We start from the raw sequence: 17,505 nt of genomic DNA, 5'->3' as shown, positions 1-17,505 counted from the left end.
TCTCCTTGCTTGACGAGAACAAAACATGTGACATCAAACCCAGAGGTGGACAAGCATTTTATAATGAACAAGTGGACGCATTGTGGCAGGGGACCAGGAGATGGAGCTGTGGCCTCGGACATTTACTCCCACTCACTGTAACAAATGACTGATGGTAGAAGCAGGCAGACCTGCTTGACCTGTGCAGCTATATATTCATATCCTCCGAGATCATTTTACTTTCAGCCCACAGTGGGTATGTTTCTGCTTAGACTAACTTCATGCTTCTCTGCAGGTCTAGATGGTGTTTTTTGATTCTTTCGGTTCTGCCAGGGAAAAGACCAGTCCTCTGATTTCTGATGGTAAAAACTCACAGTAATACCATCAGCATGCCTTCTGGAATCAGTCTCAAACCAAACAGGGATACATAAGTATAAATAAATATAAAAGACTGTTATAGCTGCTATTTAGAAAATGTACACATGTACTGTAGGTTTTCAACTTGTGGTTGTATAGACTAATTAGCATTGCTGGACTTTTACTCTGCTGCTTATCTGGAAATGTGGTCCCAATTAGTTGTTGTAAAAAGTTATATGCCATCCAGACATATAGTGTCAAATTCTCTTGTCAAATTCTCTATGTTTCTTTTTTTTTTTTTTTGAAGTGCGTCTCTGGTATCTAGAATCTTGTGAATTCTTCAGTCTAAAATAAATCATGGGAGAGAGGACAGAAGTGAAACAAATGCTAACTGTGGTAAATCATAATGAGTTTTTGTCAAGTCTGTTCCAGAGAGATGTTCATTGAACTCTCTTTTGAAGCCGTAGTTTCTCGCTGGATAATTAGCAGCTTCTCATCTTAACAAATGCTGAACATAATGAGCTTCGCTGAAACAGAAATTGTCGCAGTGTTGCATTAGATTGTACAGGTGTTTGTGTTTTTTCTGTCCACACACTGTATGTCCCCTGTGGAGGACAACACCACGCTTGGTCTAAATTCCACACGGCTAACGGCTTAGCGCATTGTTACTCTGGCGGCAGGCATCATAGCTCTCAGTTTGAATGCTTTGAAGCTCTTCGGTCACAGCGATCGCAAAATGACTCAAATGATTTCAGCAGATTTCAGGCGCTCACATGGCAAGGTTATTCTCCTCTGCTTGTTTCTAAGTGCTGAATCAGGACTTCTGTGACATTGCCGCTCTCATTCTAAGAATAGTTCACCCACTGGTAATGCAAACAGGCTGTGATACTGAGGAGTAAATAAACAAGTCAAAGAAAGGCAGAATTTGCAGCAGGCTTTTTCATTGGAATCTCATGTGCAGCTGCAAAAATATTCAAAAAGCCTGATTTCCACAGAGATCAAAGATACCCAAAAAAAGGGGACATTTTTAAAACCAACCATTTCTGGAACATGATAAAACAGGTCAAGCCTCAATACACACTGACTGTCCCATGATTATTTTATACCCATTTTTAAGCCATACTGATACATCTTTTTTCTTCTCTACAGCCTCAAATACTACAGCCTTTCAACCACTGCCTCAGCGGGCGCCTCCACCAGGGAAGACCAGTAAAAACTCCCCCCACCGAGGACCACAATGACCTCACAAAGAGTAGACCGGAGGAAGGAACTTGTATAGAGGCCAGCTGTCCTCTTGAAGACCTTACGGCAGATGTGTCCGGGCCAGCACAACCAACCGAGCGGAGTCATCCCCTCAGCACCCACCTGCTTCTCCCAAGCTCTGGGGCTCCACAGGGGGTAAATGCCAGAGACAGTCCAGCATCAGCAGCTCAGGCTGCGGCACAGCATGAGTCGAGGGGCCCTGCTGCGATAGCACAAAACTCTGTCGCTCCTGGATCTGCTGGTTCAACTTGCCCTCGCATGCTGCAGCCTCCTCGCCTTCATAAGCGCGTGTTTCTCCCTGCACTCAGGACAGGGAGCACCGGTGGCTTTGCCTCTCTGAAGCCTGGGTGTCCCTTAGGGCCTCTGGCTGACCGGACCAAGCAGCTGCCGCCTTCGTCTAGAGGCCTCCCCTGCTTTAACGCTGGACCCCAGGTGCAGCCTCGAAATCTTGGTCGCACTTCACTGCTTCGGCCTCACAGAGCATCAGAGCCTTGCAGGGATCCACAGGGCACCAGCTCCAGCCTGGAAGAGCCCGAGCGGGGTAACCTCAGAGACCTCGGGTCAGCCAAGATCCTGATCCCTTTGAGTCGCTCCTGCCTCCCCAAGCCAAAGATTCCCTGAGGAGCTTAAACCCATCCATCAAAACTTAAAGCTGGAGCGCTCTGACATTGATGTTCATTCCTCTTTGCTCTTTCTCCCCAGCCATAACAACAGTGGAATTATTTTAAAGTTTGAGCGTCAAAGGAATATACGCTCATCTTATAAACCCACATGAACCATTCAGGGACAGCCTGTGTTGTTGGCATTGGTATTATCACTGCTGCATTGTTTCAGAATTAGCATCTACAACTCCAGACTGACTGAGGTTCTTTACAACAGTCCATAGTAAAATGTGACAGTCTTCAGATTGAGGGAAATGTATGGAAGAAGAAAGCTATAAATGTCCTGTTTACTAGCCTTGCACATGCACATCTACTGATGCAAAAACAACAAAAAAAACCCCCAACATAATACAAGTGTTCATTCATTCAAGTCAGCTTTTAGTGTTCTTCTGTAACACCCGCTGGCTGTTATCACATTGTGAAGTTTTAAGTTTACTTGTCCTCACACAGCTATGCCCTCTGACACACAGGTGCGCTTGGTTTTAAATGTGGAGGTGACATATATGTGACCTTTGCAGAGCAATAGAAGGCCCAGGGGAGGATGGAGGCCAAAACAAGAAGTGGGAAAGAAAAAATAATAATATGGGAGTGAGACAGGAAAGCAAATTTGTCAAAGTGTGTATATTTTAGTGAGAGACGAGAGGAAAGCAACTCCATATTGTAGATGCGTACTCACTTTGCTGCTCTTACATCCTGAGTGAACTTATGAACCCTGCACATATTAGCAAGAGGGGTCACAGACCTTAAGTGTAAATGCAGCTCACATAAAAATATTGGCTCAAAAAATAATACCATGCTGCTGGTGGAGATATAATTAGTGGAAAGAGTACGTAGGTGAGGAATTAGCTGTCATAATGTAGCGGAAAACTTAAGCACTTAAGTGTGCTCAGGAACAATGTAGGCTCGCTCATCCATGTGCAAATGAATGAACTCTGGTTACTTTGTGCATTTTAAGATAGAAAACTGTGTAGACTAACAGCAAGTGTGACAACAGAGAGGAGACGGCGTGTAAAACAAATCTAATTTAATATCTTACAGTCTTAAAATCCATGAGAAACATGACAGAAAATAATGTACCAGTAATGAGAGGAAATGTCACTTCTTTCCAGGGCAAATATATTAAAAGTGAAACAAATTTAAAATGATCTGCCTCGTGTGCAAACATCATAATGTGACGTAAGAAAGCTAAATTAAAAGGTTAAGAAAAAAACGATTAATTGAAAAAGAATTTAGCTGAATTAACTTTTTTTACAGTTCATACTGACTTCCTTGATCTGTCTCCCTCAGTGACCCACACATGAAAACATCAGCTAACGGTTATTCATTAGATATGTGACGCTGCTGCGTGTGTGTGTGTGTGTGTGTGTGTGTGTGTGTGTTGAAGTGTCTGAGCTGTTGTCCCCCTCTCTCTCCCTCCTCCTCTCGCTCTCTTGCACATCTCTTTGGGAACATCAAAGGTATTAGTGTGGTATTTTCAGGTAGGGAGCCTTCGGGGCTTTAGCGGTGTTTCTGTGGGAGTTTTGGAGAATTGTGTTTATCTCCCCTTTGCGGAGCCCTTTTGCAGTCAGACGCTCCAGAAATGTCCCCGATCGGAGAGCAGCAGTGTGTTAAAAAGGCCTTCTGACAGCAACTCTGCTCTCTTCTCTGTCACGCCGCGTGACCGCTTGGTGTACGCCTCTGGCACTGTCCGGTCTACTGAGTCCAATAATGCACCCTACATGGATAGAGTGAGACACAGAGAGAGAGACACACACACACACACACACACACACACATACATACACATGCAAGCTGGACGACTCACACGCGCAGGAACTCTGACAAAACTCAAAGAGACACGGAACTCATAGGAAACGCGGCAGTTCTCACTTCCAAGTAGCCACACAAGTGCACGTACATACACACAATTTACGTCCTATAACAAAGTGCATAAAAGCGTGTTCGTTGCGTTGGTAGCCCGCACAAAACGAGCTCTCCGACTACACGCTGATCCATCTGTTCGCTGCAGCCAAATGAAGATGGCCGTCTCTAGATTACCCTGGAAATGGGTAGAGGCTTGTGTGTTTGTGAGTGTGCTTCCATGTGGCTGATAACACATGTTTACCTGTTAGATGGTTCAACATTGTGCCAAGACCAGACAGGCAGTCCACACTGCTGTGTGATGCCAAGAGCGAACCCATTTCTCTGAATGAAACACAGACAGAAAGATACATGGTGTATGGAGGATGAGACAGATGCACAGAGAAAGGACAATAAGACAGAGCAGTGGGAGAGAGCAACGAATATGAGATGTGGAGATCAGGATAAGCTGCTTCTGGCAGGCTTTTCTGCTCGTTAATGTTTGTCTATGAAATGTCATGAAGGTGTGTGTGTAGGGGGGGTGAACACATAGCATGTTTGTTTGTGTGCACTGTGGTCCAGAGAATAGCCTGATGCCCTCAGCTGTGTCACTCACTGCTTAGTAATGCCAAACAGGAAATCAATGTTGCCCGCTGTGTGTGTTTGTGTGTATGTGCGTCTCCAAACACCTCTGGCTGCCTGTGTTTCTCTCTTGGAAGAGTGTGTGTGTGTGTGTGTGAGTGTGAGAGAGAGAGAGAGGGAGAGAGGGAGAGAGCGATAAAGAGATGTGTCTGCCCCACAGGCCAAAGGCAAACCAATGCCAGGGAAAGCAAAGCAGTGCCATCGTTCTCGCCCCATGCTGCATCTCCAAATCAATGTCCCTGCTCAGTTTAATAATCAAGCTGATCAGTCTTGCTAGCTATGCTAAAACAAAACCACGACTGGGCTGAAAACTCTCTGCAGCGAATTGGATCGATTCTAATGCAGGATGTTGATTTGCTTTGTTTTGCACCTACACAAATTATCAAACTGCGTTAGAAAATAAGGAGAAAGTACCAAATGGGGCCCCAGTTGTTCAATATTTTCACTCTGAATGGCGCAGGACTGGCGCGGTATGTATCTCATACACACCAGTGAACATGTTTTTTTTGCAATACAACCAAGATGCATCAACTGAGACACATTACTTGTAACCAGGTAATCCACTGATATTTAGAGCGTATAGTGGAGTTACTGCTTCAATCTGTGTATTTATAGTAACGATGGATCAAATGACTACATGCATATGAAGTGATGTGCTTGTAGTGATAAGCTAACAAAAACTTGAACTCTTCAGTTCCCCTCACTCTGCAAGGAATTTTATCTCCTTTTAGCTCACTGCTTTGCGTTTACAATCCATAACTGAAAAACTCAGCAGAGAAACAAATATAATTAATGGCTAGCTGGTGAATATAAAGAACCAGCAATGTCTCTCAGTTTGGTGGAGACCAAAAACAGACCTAAAAGTAGAAGACATACTGGTCTTACATCTGTTAAGTGAATATAAACATGACTCCAAATGAATGCTAATGCTGCTACATATCTGCTGAATGGGTATATATACTGTAAGCTGCAGCTTGTAAATGCTTTCAGTATTAATTTTTTGAGCCACCAGCCACCTCTGCGTGATCCAGATGATGGATTTCAAGTAAAATGCAAAGCTTGAAACTGCAAATATGCCTTTATTTGGCCCCACTCTTATACTTGACTGCCGTTCTGGTGTATGTGTTGTCCAAGCAGCATGAGACATTGTACAGTCTTTTTACTCATGGCTGAATTTCCACCTGGATGTTTAAAGAATTAACAGATAAAACACCTTAGTGTAGCTGTTCATATATATTTTCCCCATATTATGCAAGGTCACTGTATTTATCTCTGTATGATGACCAGTATCAGCTGCTTTTGGTTACTCAGCACTGTCTCCAGTCTACTGTGCAATATTGTTTGGAACAAAAAAGATGAGGGAATGCTACACTCTATTTTTAGCAAACCTTTATGCAATTGAAAAAGAGAAAATAAAGCTTTTTTTAAGATTCTAATCAGAAGCACTTTAAATGATGTTAGTGGTTGATGCTGATTGAACATTAAACTCGATTTATAAGCCACGTAGAATCCATTTGGTTTTACAGTATCAGTTTTGACTTGTCTCATTCTGTCTTCTTCCAGGTGTGTCTTTGTTTGCTAAATCATATTTGTCTTGGAAGGCATGTGAGAGAGCAATAAAGGTTGAACCAAAAATCGAGTGGTCGATGTAGGGTGAGAGCTTTGTAACTTTATGCCATTTTCTTTAATATGTTGTTTCCACCAAGACTGCATGTTGAACTAATAGTCTCAGCGGTCAAGTGGAGGTCAAAGGCAAAATGTTAAATGTCAGATGGTACTGTGCCATCAGTGAGAGGCCACAGGTGAAAACCCTGATGCCGTTTTGGGAGTTACTACTTTGACAGTCAGTGCTAACGGACTGTAGATGTTCGTCAGTGCTCACACACATACAAACATAAAGCCGCTGATCTCAGTTCAGAGAAACCTCATTCTCATTCTTAGTTTGTTTTCCTTATTTTCACTGTCTGTTGGTTGTATTTCTGTGGAAATAAACCGTGATTGTGAAATAAATGTGGCTTTCTTGTTTGTTTGTTTTTTTTTCTTTTCAATTTTGAGGATAATTATTACCCCCTTTTTCACTTAATTCTTATGAATTTCAACAAACACAAAAACCAAGCTTCAAGTGCCAGAGTGGCAATTTAAAGTAGTGCAGGTGTCCTGAGATGAAGGCTGGTGTCCACAGTTCATTTTGATAAAGATGAGATATGAGGTGGGTAGACATGAATATAACTATTGTGTCACCTTTGACAGGAAATTTCTTGAAGCAGAGGCATTTCCCTTCCTGTTGAATAAGTCACACTAAGTAGCATTTCTCCTGTCTGTTCATTACAAACCACGAGGCCTCCGTACACCTTGCATATAGTCCGCTTACTAATGAGGTTATACGCTTCAGAGGCGATGGGTGGATAACAGCCTGCCAAGCGCAAAGAGTAGCGTGACACTGTCATTAACTTGGAAACGTGGGAGATGGAGTGCAAAAGGTTTTCTCTCGAAAGAAAGCTGGGCTCCTTTATCATAAACTGTCAAAGACTTTAACTGTTGTAATGGTAGAGTGCTGCAGGTGGCTACTCAGAGAACTGAGGTTTAGTGGAGTCATTTTATGGATAATACTGAGGAGAGTCCACATTCTTGTGTGAAATAAAGATATGTTACTGTACGATTGGTGCTCTAAATTATGCTGAATTTCACCGAGAACTCTAATGGAAAGACAGTAAAACCCTTACATTAACTTTTTCCTTTTTGTTTCCTCCTCAGCAGCTTTAAGGTTAGAAAAATACTGGTTTTCCACACTGCCTTTCTGTATTGTATTTATATTCAGTATTTGCCTTGTTCCAGCTCTTTGCTGAAGCTTATATTTACACTGAGTCAAGACTATTCATGTTTTTGTGGAAGGACATATTACATAGAAATTTGGTGGATCTTTCTGCTGAATCTTATACACATTTCCTCCATATTCAACTTGCCATAATTAGCATCTTTGGAAAGTGTACAACTCCACCTCATTTAAATAAAGTTCTGGGGCTCTCCGGTGACCTGGTGTTCGAGGAGCAGGACATTTGATCAATAATGATGAAAGAATAAGCATTGGAAAAGCATGGGAAACCCGGTTTATAACGATACTCCATCACTTTAGCATTGCACTGCTATTCCATTGTCGAATCAGGACGGCCAGTGTTTAAAAAGATGAAAATTTCGTCCCAAAGTTCCTTCTTTCTTGCCAAAAGATGGCACTGATATCACACTTCTTTCTAACTCCATCTGCCCAGTTGCTTTTTTTTTTTTGTCCATTTTCAAATTTGTAGTCTTCAACCCCAACTGATGCTGATTCAAGTGACATTACTCGAGGCAGTTTAAGGAGATGTAACACCAACAAAAGGCTTTATGCTACTACATAACAGCATGAGTCCTCCTTAACTCCTGTAAATAGACTTTTGATTTGTTAAATCTGTTCACGTGCCATTTAAGAGGTTATCCGATATTTAAAATGTAACCAGGTAGATTAAATGGACTTTTGAGATTGTTTATTAACTAGGCCTTCTGAGCCCAGCATAACATGTAGACAAAAAATAATAATACAGATAAAATAAATAAATAAAAAAGACACCATTTCCTGTTGCGTATGTTCTACCGATTGTCAACGACATAACGACCTTTTTTTTTTTTTTTTTTTAATTTAAAAATGGCGGTTCATCTTAAGTTCTCAGGTCTCCCCCTGCTTTTTTTTTTCTTTTTAAACCTTTCACACACCGCACGGGGATATAAACAATCTCGCCTGTCAACGTGTGGTTTTAAGGAGATTTTGTAAATACAACATTTGCCTCATCTGCCAAATGGAACTTTGCTTTGCAGTTTGCTGTCTGTGATGTCGGTAGCTTTCAGGTCTGAAATCGGCGCTTCTCTTCATCCGGGTAAGTTCTGCTGTCTATGCTAACCTGCTAGCCTGTTTGTTGTGAGCTGTTGTGTTGCCTTGCTGGCTGATGCTCCCTTGCTGATATTTGTGATGGATCCGTTTGCAGTGTTTATGTTGAGCTAAATTCTTGTGCTGGCTGAGTTTTTCCAAAAGGGTTTTCTGTTTGGCACGTGGATTTGTGCTTTCTTGTTGTTAAGTGCTTGAGTGCTTATATGAAAACGAGTCATGGGGTTCAATTGGTTTTGAGCCATGTTTACGCCTTAATTGCATTGTTGTCGCAGTTTGTAAGGATTTTCCATTGCCTCGCTGCAAACTTTGTAGAAGATAATTATGTAAATATGACATGTAAACATTATTGCTGTCTTGTACACAGTGGCATAGTTATTTTCCTTTTTATATTAGCCTCATGGCATGCTTGGCATGGCTTTTGTCATAGGTGGTCACACACACATTTTATCCAGACTTTAAGATTTCTTTAAAAATTCTGCTCAAATCAAAAGGTTTAATGTCAGCAGCTTTGTTTGCTGGTTTTCATTTCATAATTGCATTTCTGCTGTTGAGCTGCTGCTTACCGTTTACTGCCACTGCGCTCCTGGCCAACCTTAAGCCTTAAGATGTCATGGCATTGTCTCCTCAAAGCTGTGATTATTAATTTGTGAGTTTAATATGCTTAAGTTAATAATGATCTGCTGCATAGCTTACAGTAGACTTAGTTTCTGGACTCTGTTGTGCTGAGCTTGCGGTCTGTTTGCATATGTCACAACAATTAAAGCATAGGGGTTCATGCAAGGGCTGTGTTTGACTAAAGTATGTTTTAATAATACCTTTAGACATAAGCTTTTTAGAAGATAGTTCTCTTTTGGGGACAGATATAAAGCTGAACACTTAGACCCATTCACTGTGAAACTGGAAGGCAAGATCATCTATATTATATATGTTTCTTTCACTTTTTGTAAAATCAGGTGTCAGTCACAGGGAGTATTCTTACAGTTCTTTAAGTAGAAAGCAAAACTTCCCTTAACTAAAAATATATTTTTACTTAAACATGCAAGCTTTGCTTCATAGATGTGTTTTAAATTTAGAACTGGATACAAGATTCTCTCAATGAAGATTTGCTTCAGGGAAAATAATCCCATATCTCAGCCTGACAGGTACACACCTGTGCTGCTGGTAATCTCCTCAACCTTTCATGGTCCTTTTCATGAGTCTCGAGGTGGTGAACCCAGACGGCGGTCTTTCCTTATTCAAATTTAAATGTTTTAAATGCTTTTAATTGAAAAGAAGTGAGCAGGCAGGTAACCAGCAACAGCAAATTGTACCTCAGTGAGAGCTGAACACTTGAGTAAGAACACTATTATCTGACAATAGGAGGGTTTTCGTGCCCTGCTGGGCTCTAGCCACAGGAAATGGCAGAAGTGGCAAGACACTCGCACTCTAATGCACTTTGTCTCATAATCAGTTTAGTTCGATGTTAGCCTAAACAATAGACCCACTCATTAAGTATATGGCATTAGCAGTGTGAAATGGCACCTCTGCTCTTGCTCTTTAAAGGTCACTGTTTCATGTTTTTATGATGTTGGTGGTGGTCTTTATTTCAGACGAGGTGGCTCACGTCTGCTATGAAATAAAACTCGTGAAAACCTGACTGTCATGTTGATGAACACGGATATCGCTGCTCTGTGTGCTGAAATGGGCGCTGGGTGAAAAATTTGGAGCGCTGCAGCTGGGACTGTGCACAGTGTGCTGAGTGACGGGTGGTGCATAAAAGGTAAACAGGACACTGTTAATGGTATGTACAGTATGTGACTCTAAGCCCTGGTGTGTTGTGGTAGGGTTAATGTAGGGATTAGGCTTGGCTAAATGACTAGTTTCATAGTCTGCTTGATTATGATGCGGAACGTCTTTGCTTAGGCCAGAGCTGACGGCTGCTGTTTTGCATCTCAGTTATTTTTAAAGGAGTGAGTACAGTAGTACAGCACATTGTCAGTATCTGTCACAGGTTCCTGTGCTCTTCATTAACTTTAGTAGTGAAGAATGCAGGCCCCTTTTTTTGTGATCTGTGTTGTGTGGCAGGCAACTTCAGTGTGCAAGTAAAATTTCACTGCGTTTTTAAGATGTCGTTAAATATATTTGTTATTCTATTTCTGAAATGATTGATGCCCAGAGACGCTGCAGCTACGTAATGAGGAAATAAGAAAATAGAGGAAGAGGGAAAGTTCTCTACAGACACCACCGCACGCCATCTAGTGGGTCATAAATGATGATTGAAAGGATATACATTGTTTTTCTTTTGTTTTTTTTGGAAATTTCTGCGTATTACACCTTCAGACAAACTTGGTCGAAAATGTCACTTCTATTGTACCGAGTTTTCACTGTTGGTCTGTGTGCTTTGTCCCAGAGAGATGGGTAAAAAAAAATGACCAGATGTTTGTGCCAGCTGATCTTTTAATTAAGAATTTGTTTGTGTTTTTGAGTTAATTTTCTTCGTCCAACTTTCTGTCGCTTAAAATGGTGAACCTTTTGTCACTACGGGAGAGTTTCGTAAACAGTTGAGCAGTGACAAAGGCACAGGGGTCCTTTGTGTATTTGACTTGCATTATGTTTTCAGGCAGAGACTTTCTGCCACCAGAGTACCCGATCGCTTCTCTTGAAGGAGGAATGCCAGCCTCGTTCTCCTCCTCCGGCAATACTTTCAAATATTCAGAAATGCTGCAGGCTAGATGGCTTAACTTGAGTGTCGACAGTAAGTTGGGGGCGGGGGGGTATACACAACACTGGAGCGTGTGCTGTGGGATGGCAGAGGAATACGACCATAATTAGATCCCCTGACAACTGTTTGACCTACCTCCTCTAGGACAGCACCCTCTCAATGTGATGGTTTAATTCACACACAGACTCTCATTGCTATGCATAGCTGTCCCGATCAGTTTGAACTACACAGCGGTGATCACCTTTAATGACCTACACATCACCCATTTCTCTTTTCAGAGTACCTGCTGTCAAGGCTATTTGTTGGCTTTGCAAGATGGCAAATAAAAGAAAAATGGGGGGTTAAAAGAAAGTATGAACCTGGGCAGGATGGGTCCTGTACTTGACAAATGTGTTTGTGTTAGGATTAGGATGCCTTTATGGTCATGGCACAGCTGTGCAACGAAAATCAAATGCAACTCTTTGTGGTGAGGGAGTAGGGTGCAAGATAAAAGACACGATAAAACAACATACAGCAAGCAGCTCGACATTAAAAAAAAAAAGCAGCAAGAATGGAATAAAAATGAAGTCCCAAATATTTCTACTGCACAATCCCAAAAATTAATTATGAGTTAAGTTATTTTATAGTACTTGGATAAAAACTGTTCAAGGTGTGGGACTTAATGGACCTTCCCAGAGGGCAGCAGTGTGAACAGACGAGCAGTCCTGCATTATATTTGTGGCTCAGGGCAGGCATCTGGCTCTGTATGTGTATGTGACAGATTTACTTTTCTCAGTGATTGTAAGGAGTACAGTACAGTACAGTGCTTTTTTTCCCCCCACATGGGCAGTGGTAATAGTGGTGTGAGTTAGTTTTTGTGCTTGCGTCTAAAGTTGCAATCTGTTTTAAAATCTGGACCGAAACTGTGACAAGCTCAGTGCCAGACCTGCATGAAAGAGGTCTGGCTACTAACTGGCATTCAGACTAACATATTTGTTGCAGTGCTTAAGAATTTATGATTACGTTACGTAGCTGCTAAATGTTTCACTATTTCACCAGCAAGGCCTTTACTTTGTCTGTCTGCCATTTGGTGCAGGGTTTTCAGAGCCTTTTGGTCTGAAAACAGTTACCTGTTGTGATCAGGTGTATTAAGAGAGGAAGCTCTCTGGAGTGTTGCATTCTGACAGTATGGATTCTTTATTTTTTTAGCATGATTATTTTTTATGTCATTGGTAAATCATGATTATAGCTGTGTAAAACATCTGGCTGAATTAAGAGGAAGCTAATAATTGGTGTTCTGATAAACGACATAAAAATAACCCTGTTTTGCAGCATTTTCTTCTAGTATGCTAGACATTTTCTCCCAAGAAGGATGTGGATGAGAGAAAAACAGATGGCTGCCTGCACAAATCGAAGTCAGACAAAGCAGTCAAGGACCTGTCTGCAACACTGGTTCTTTGGAAACGAAGTTTTAAAGGGCGCAGAGTTGCCTCTATTCTAAGATGCAAGACAAATTTTAGCACACATTTTTTCATCATAACGCAGCGGCTCAAGGTAAAAGAAGCCAATATTTTAACTTTTTTTTTTTTTTTTTAACAATTGACAACTGTGTTACATATTTTGTTGTTTTTCAACCCCAGAGAAATCTGTAATTTTATTTAAGTTAATGTTGCTCTTCATTCTTCAAACACAGGATATGTGGAGGCATAAGGAAGCACCGTGTGTTACATTAGAGAGTAGGGAAGGGCGTTAAAGAACGTTACTAAATGTAATGTGAATAGAACTTTAAAATATTACCTCCTCCATCAGTGTGACTGAGCTGAAACTGAAAGGCTCCACAGTGGCTTAAATTACATGCTGGGTCTTTAAACCTCAGATGGAGCGTTTCATTCATTTAGTATTTTCATGTCGAATACCAAGCCTTATCTTTTTAAAAAGTTAATTAAAAACAAATTCCAGCTTTTGTGTCAAAATCTCATCTGTTAAACCTATTAAAATCTGACAGGTACAAAGAAAAACAAAAGAAAAAGAAAAGCAAGCAGCCAAAAAAACCTTGAGTGCTGAATCATAACCCAGATGCTGCTCTGTTGGCCTTCGGTTGCAAAGAACGTGTCAGGGAGCCAGGAAGATTAAACAAACCCAATGTGGGTTGGAGTGCATTTGAGATGAGTGTTGACATCCAGGGTTAAATCAACACCTGCCAAAGAGGCCACGTTCTTTGTACATTTCCAGGGCTTGACTGCAGCTTCTACTTCACAATTAAAGTCTTCTTTTCAGCAGGTAGTGCTGATTTAAACAGACAGCCCGATCGTCTTGGAGGACGTGTTATTGCTAATTTATCGACACCAGCTCTGATTGACATTCATCACTCATATCACAGAGGTCATATTTTATGCGCACAGACGTGTTCAACATACAGTCTCTTTGATGAACACGACAAATGCAAGGGGGTGGGGCGTGGCGGCGTAATATCGCCACCTCACTTTCCAAAAATCTCATTTACTAGTTAATGGCTGATTGTCATCTAGGTTCATCATCTAGAAAGGACACTAAAAATTATATTTAGTAAGGACAGCATAGAGAGGGTTCTCTAGCATTTCTAGTTTTTGTTATATAACCAGTATTATGGAAATCACAATAACCAAATTTGGTGTTATTTGCTCTATTCATTTTAGTATTTATTATTCTTTTTTTCAAACCTGTGTCCTTGAATAAATGAGAGAATGTGTTTTAATTCATGGGATGATTGATAGGTGAATACTGGAACTGCAAAAATTCTGCTATAGAGTGTAAACTTAACTCAATTAACTGATTTATCAACATAATTGCTGAATAATGTGACAAATAACTGACTGTTTCAGCTCAAAAGTCATCTTTTCCGTTACTAGGCTGGTGTTGAAAGTGGCCCCCAATTTTACCTTTCATATTTGATTATTTTATATCAGATCTACCATGTCTCCAGTTCTCTGTGTGCCTGAAATTTGCAAAACCCTTGGAAAAAAGATTTGAATTGAAAGGTGAGGTCTGCACAGAGCTGTAAATTGTTGGCCTTTAGTCTTGCATGTCTCAATCTCGAGCTTCGAACCTACATCTATGAACCTAAACTCGTCTTCTCTATTTCGAGGATAATATAACTAAACTCACCCACGCAGCCACCCACAGATGGTGAAATGTGCACCGGCTCAGATTACAGACATGCAGACGCTAACAACGTGAAGGGAGAAACACAAAAAGACATACTGAATAGAAACATCTAAAAGGCAAGACTTACACATGCTGAAGAACGGGTAAATATGAATATACTGTTCTAGCAGTCTTGAACATAAAAAAGTAATCAAATGAGTCATCAATCTGTTGCATACTTCAATACAGCATAACATTGTTTGCCCAAATGACATGAATTCATTTTGGGTACCTCATATCGTAGATTTCTGGTTCATTTGTAATGCAGAGCACAGTCGGACGTCTTTCTAATGTTAAGAGCCTGCAGCCTTGAATAATTAGCTAAGAAGAGATGAGAGTCTTTGCTGTTTTAAGAAGGGCTTTCACAGCTGGCTGATGGGAGGGTGGGCTCCTCCTTTATGTTCTGTTAGAGATTTTGACATTTGAAGACATGGAAATAAGTTTTATCAAGCTGCTATCTGTCAGTGTGCATCTCAGTCTCAGTGGAGCATAAGTCCTCTAGGAACACTTTATGGCTAGTTTAGTCTATTATCCATTTTAAGATGAGGAAATATGACGGAGCAAAATAAAGTCAGGATGTCACTTTAGTCTTTATTTAAAAGAGGTGGTGAAAGGAAATCTGTTCTGGTCGTGGTCGGATTGCGCAGCCTTGGTGTCCTTTTTGCTGTGGAGGCCACGTCTCTGATCACACCGATGGTGGCACTGGCAAAAGTAATTTGCATCCTGCATTGTGAGATCCTTGGCTCCAACTTAGTATTCTTATTCTGTGGGTTGTATTTTTAGCTGGCAGTTTGACTCTATGGGTGGCAGTGTTGGTTGGTCGGCCGGTCTACCACTTTCAATCCAAACTGATCTCAACAACTGCTGGATGGATTGAACAATGAAAATTTGTACAGACATTCATGGTTCCATAATGATGAATCCTTGTGACCCCTTGTGATCCCCTGTCTTCTCGCTTTAGTGCCACAGCTGCTTTTTTGTTTCTGATTTTGAGTGAAACCTTTCAGATGTGCTCACCAAATACATTCTCATCAGCATCAGCAGCACTTTGTGTGGAGTTATGTCAGTTTATTAGAAAAATGGTAAAGATGGTAGACCTTTTTAACTGTTAAACCTCAACATGTTAGTGTCGTCATTGTGAGAATGTTGGCATAATGGTGTTAATACTGACTTATATGACTGTCCTGCTAAGAGAAATGGAAGTATCAGTAGTTTCAGCAAAGGCCAGTGTTCAAGCCAGAGCCCTCTAGTGGCCATTGTAATTATGGCGATTGTCAAGGCAGCTCAGTCTCGACAAAGAAATAATCTGAACCCGAACATCTGTCCTTAATGTGCCAGCTGAAAACGCATTTACAAATGATCTAATTTGTTGTTTAATAATGAGGATTTGTTGAATCCCATTTATGTTGATTTCATTGTCAGTATTTGTTTTGTCTCCACTTTCAACATCTTTTACTCTTCTGACCATCTAAGGAGAATCATTGTCTGTGAGGCCTGTTTTAAGGTGTTTTCTTCAGGTTGTTTCATTAGGATGTTCCTCAGTTATTTTCACAGCATATGGATCTAAGTGTACAAAATGTAAATGCTACAGAAAATGGAGAAAGCATTTCAGTTTGAGCTGTAACAAATGATTTTCACTATTGATTACTCTGACAGCAATTTCTCTTTCCAATTATGTGATTCATTGTTTTGTCTTTAAAATGTCAGGAAGTGGTGAAAGTATCTCCCTCACATGTTCTCAATGCCAATTTTTCAAAGTGTCAGCCCCACACCCAGCGACATTTAATTCAGTGTTAGAAAACAGTGAAAAACAGCAAGTCCTTACATTTAAGCAGCTGGAACCCATGAATGTTTACACTCCTTCCCTGACTTCAATGACTGTCTATCCAACTAATAGGTCAAATGAAATAATTGTTCTTACATACAAATGAGGGGGATACATTGTTAAGTGATTTATTTGATGGGCCAAATAGAAGGGATTTTTATCAAAAAATGGAGACATCTGAATCATTTTTTTCCACTTTTATTATTAAAATTGACCTTGAACATATTTTTACTGGCTAGCAGGCATAACATGAAAAGAACTTTAATATGAGCGAAAAACAGTTTTCATTTCATTTTCATTGAGATTTTTTTTTTTTCTGCACACCATTAGCCTTGACAGGGGATACATTTTATGTTTGTCATATGGTTGGTACCGTAAAAGAATATGCCAGCGTTATTCTTCTTATTGAGAAGTTGCTTTAAAATTGTTCACACTGTGTAGAACCATCAGGATTATCACAAAACAACAACAACAACAGACTTTTCTTGTCACCCACCATCACTGAACACAGACTAAGAGCTCTTTCACACCTGCCTCTCCTCATGGTTGGACTTGCATACTTTTCATTTTGATCCCAAGCAAAATTACCTCCTCCTGGAACATGGTCTGGACCGAACAACCGAACCTTCACCTAAAGAGGTGATCCCAGTTCATTTCATGTGCTGTGGTTGGACTTTCAGACAAGAATAGTTCTTGTAGACTATCATCAGAACTTTAAAAAGGGGGAAAACAATGTGACAAAACAAAATGAGTCATGGGAACATATGGGGACTTGAAGCGACCAAATGTTTAATTGGCATTTGGTATGATTACTTCATGAAGAGTCGGTTGGAAAAGCCTCTCAATTATTTTCCTCGAGGATGAGAGAGGAAGAGACTGAATTGTCAAAGTCTGTCTACATACCAATCAACTCAAACTACAGGCAGATGCAGCTCGTGTACTTCTTTAGTACACACACATGAACCAGACCTGACCGGTTGAAATGTATATATAGTAACAAAATTGTGAACCTCGGTTTGGACTGTCAGGTGTGAAAAGGCCTCTACTCCTGTGTTGTTAATACTGACGCACTGCTTATACATGTTGGTTAACACCGCAGAAACAAGGCGGAAAGAAAGGTAAGGATTTCTGCAGCGTTGGAGACGAAGCCTCAGTT

General features: G+C 40.8%; 1 protein-coding gene and 1 long non-coding RNA gene across 7 annotated transcripts in view; both read left to right on the top strand.

The window, feature by feature from the left end:
- Positions 1-6,748, top strand: part of ccser2a (coiled-coil serine-rich protein 2a) — a 53,450-nt gene extending 46,702 nt beyond the window's left edge. For 2 of the 6 annotated variants that reach the window (XM_046401822.1, XM_046401823.1), the window contains exon 10: positions 1,486-6,748. In XM_046401822.1, the coding sequence (XP_046257778.1) occupies positions 1,486-2,220 (735 nt within the window). In that variant the 3' untranslated portion in view covers positions 2,221-6,748. The remainder of the gene's footprint in view (positions 1-1,485) is intronic. The other 4 variants (XM_046401825.1, XM_046401828.1, XM_046401824.1 and 1 more) reach the window with 2 other exon arrangements.
- A 1,684-nt stretch (positions 6,749-8,432) lies between these two features.
- LOC124065910 overlaps positions 8,433-17,505 on the top strand; it is a 54,868-nt gene continuing 45,795 nt past the window's right edge. Inside the window, exon 1 of the long non-coding RNA XR_006844508.1 lies at positions 8,433-8,650. This is a non-coding gene — a long non-coding RNA (uncharacterized LOC124065910). The remainder of the gene's footprint in view (positions 8,651-17,505) is intronic.

This window comes from Scatophagus argus, chromosome 10 (assembly GCF_020382885.2).
Source record: "Scatophagus argus isolate fScaArg1 chromosome 10, fScaArg1.pri, whole genome shotgun sequence".
In the NCBI taxonomy this organism is placed as follows: Eukaryota; Metazoa; Chordata; class Actinopteri; family Scatophagidae; genus Scatophagus; species Scatophagus argus.
The sequence above is the reverse complement of the archived record's forward strand: the minus strand, read 5'-3'. Positions and strand labels throughout refer to the sequence as shown.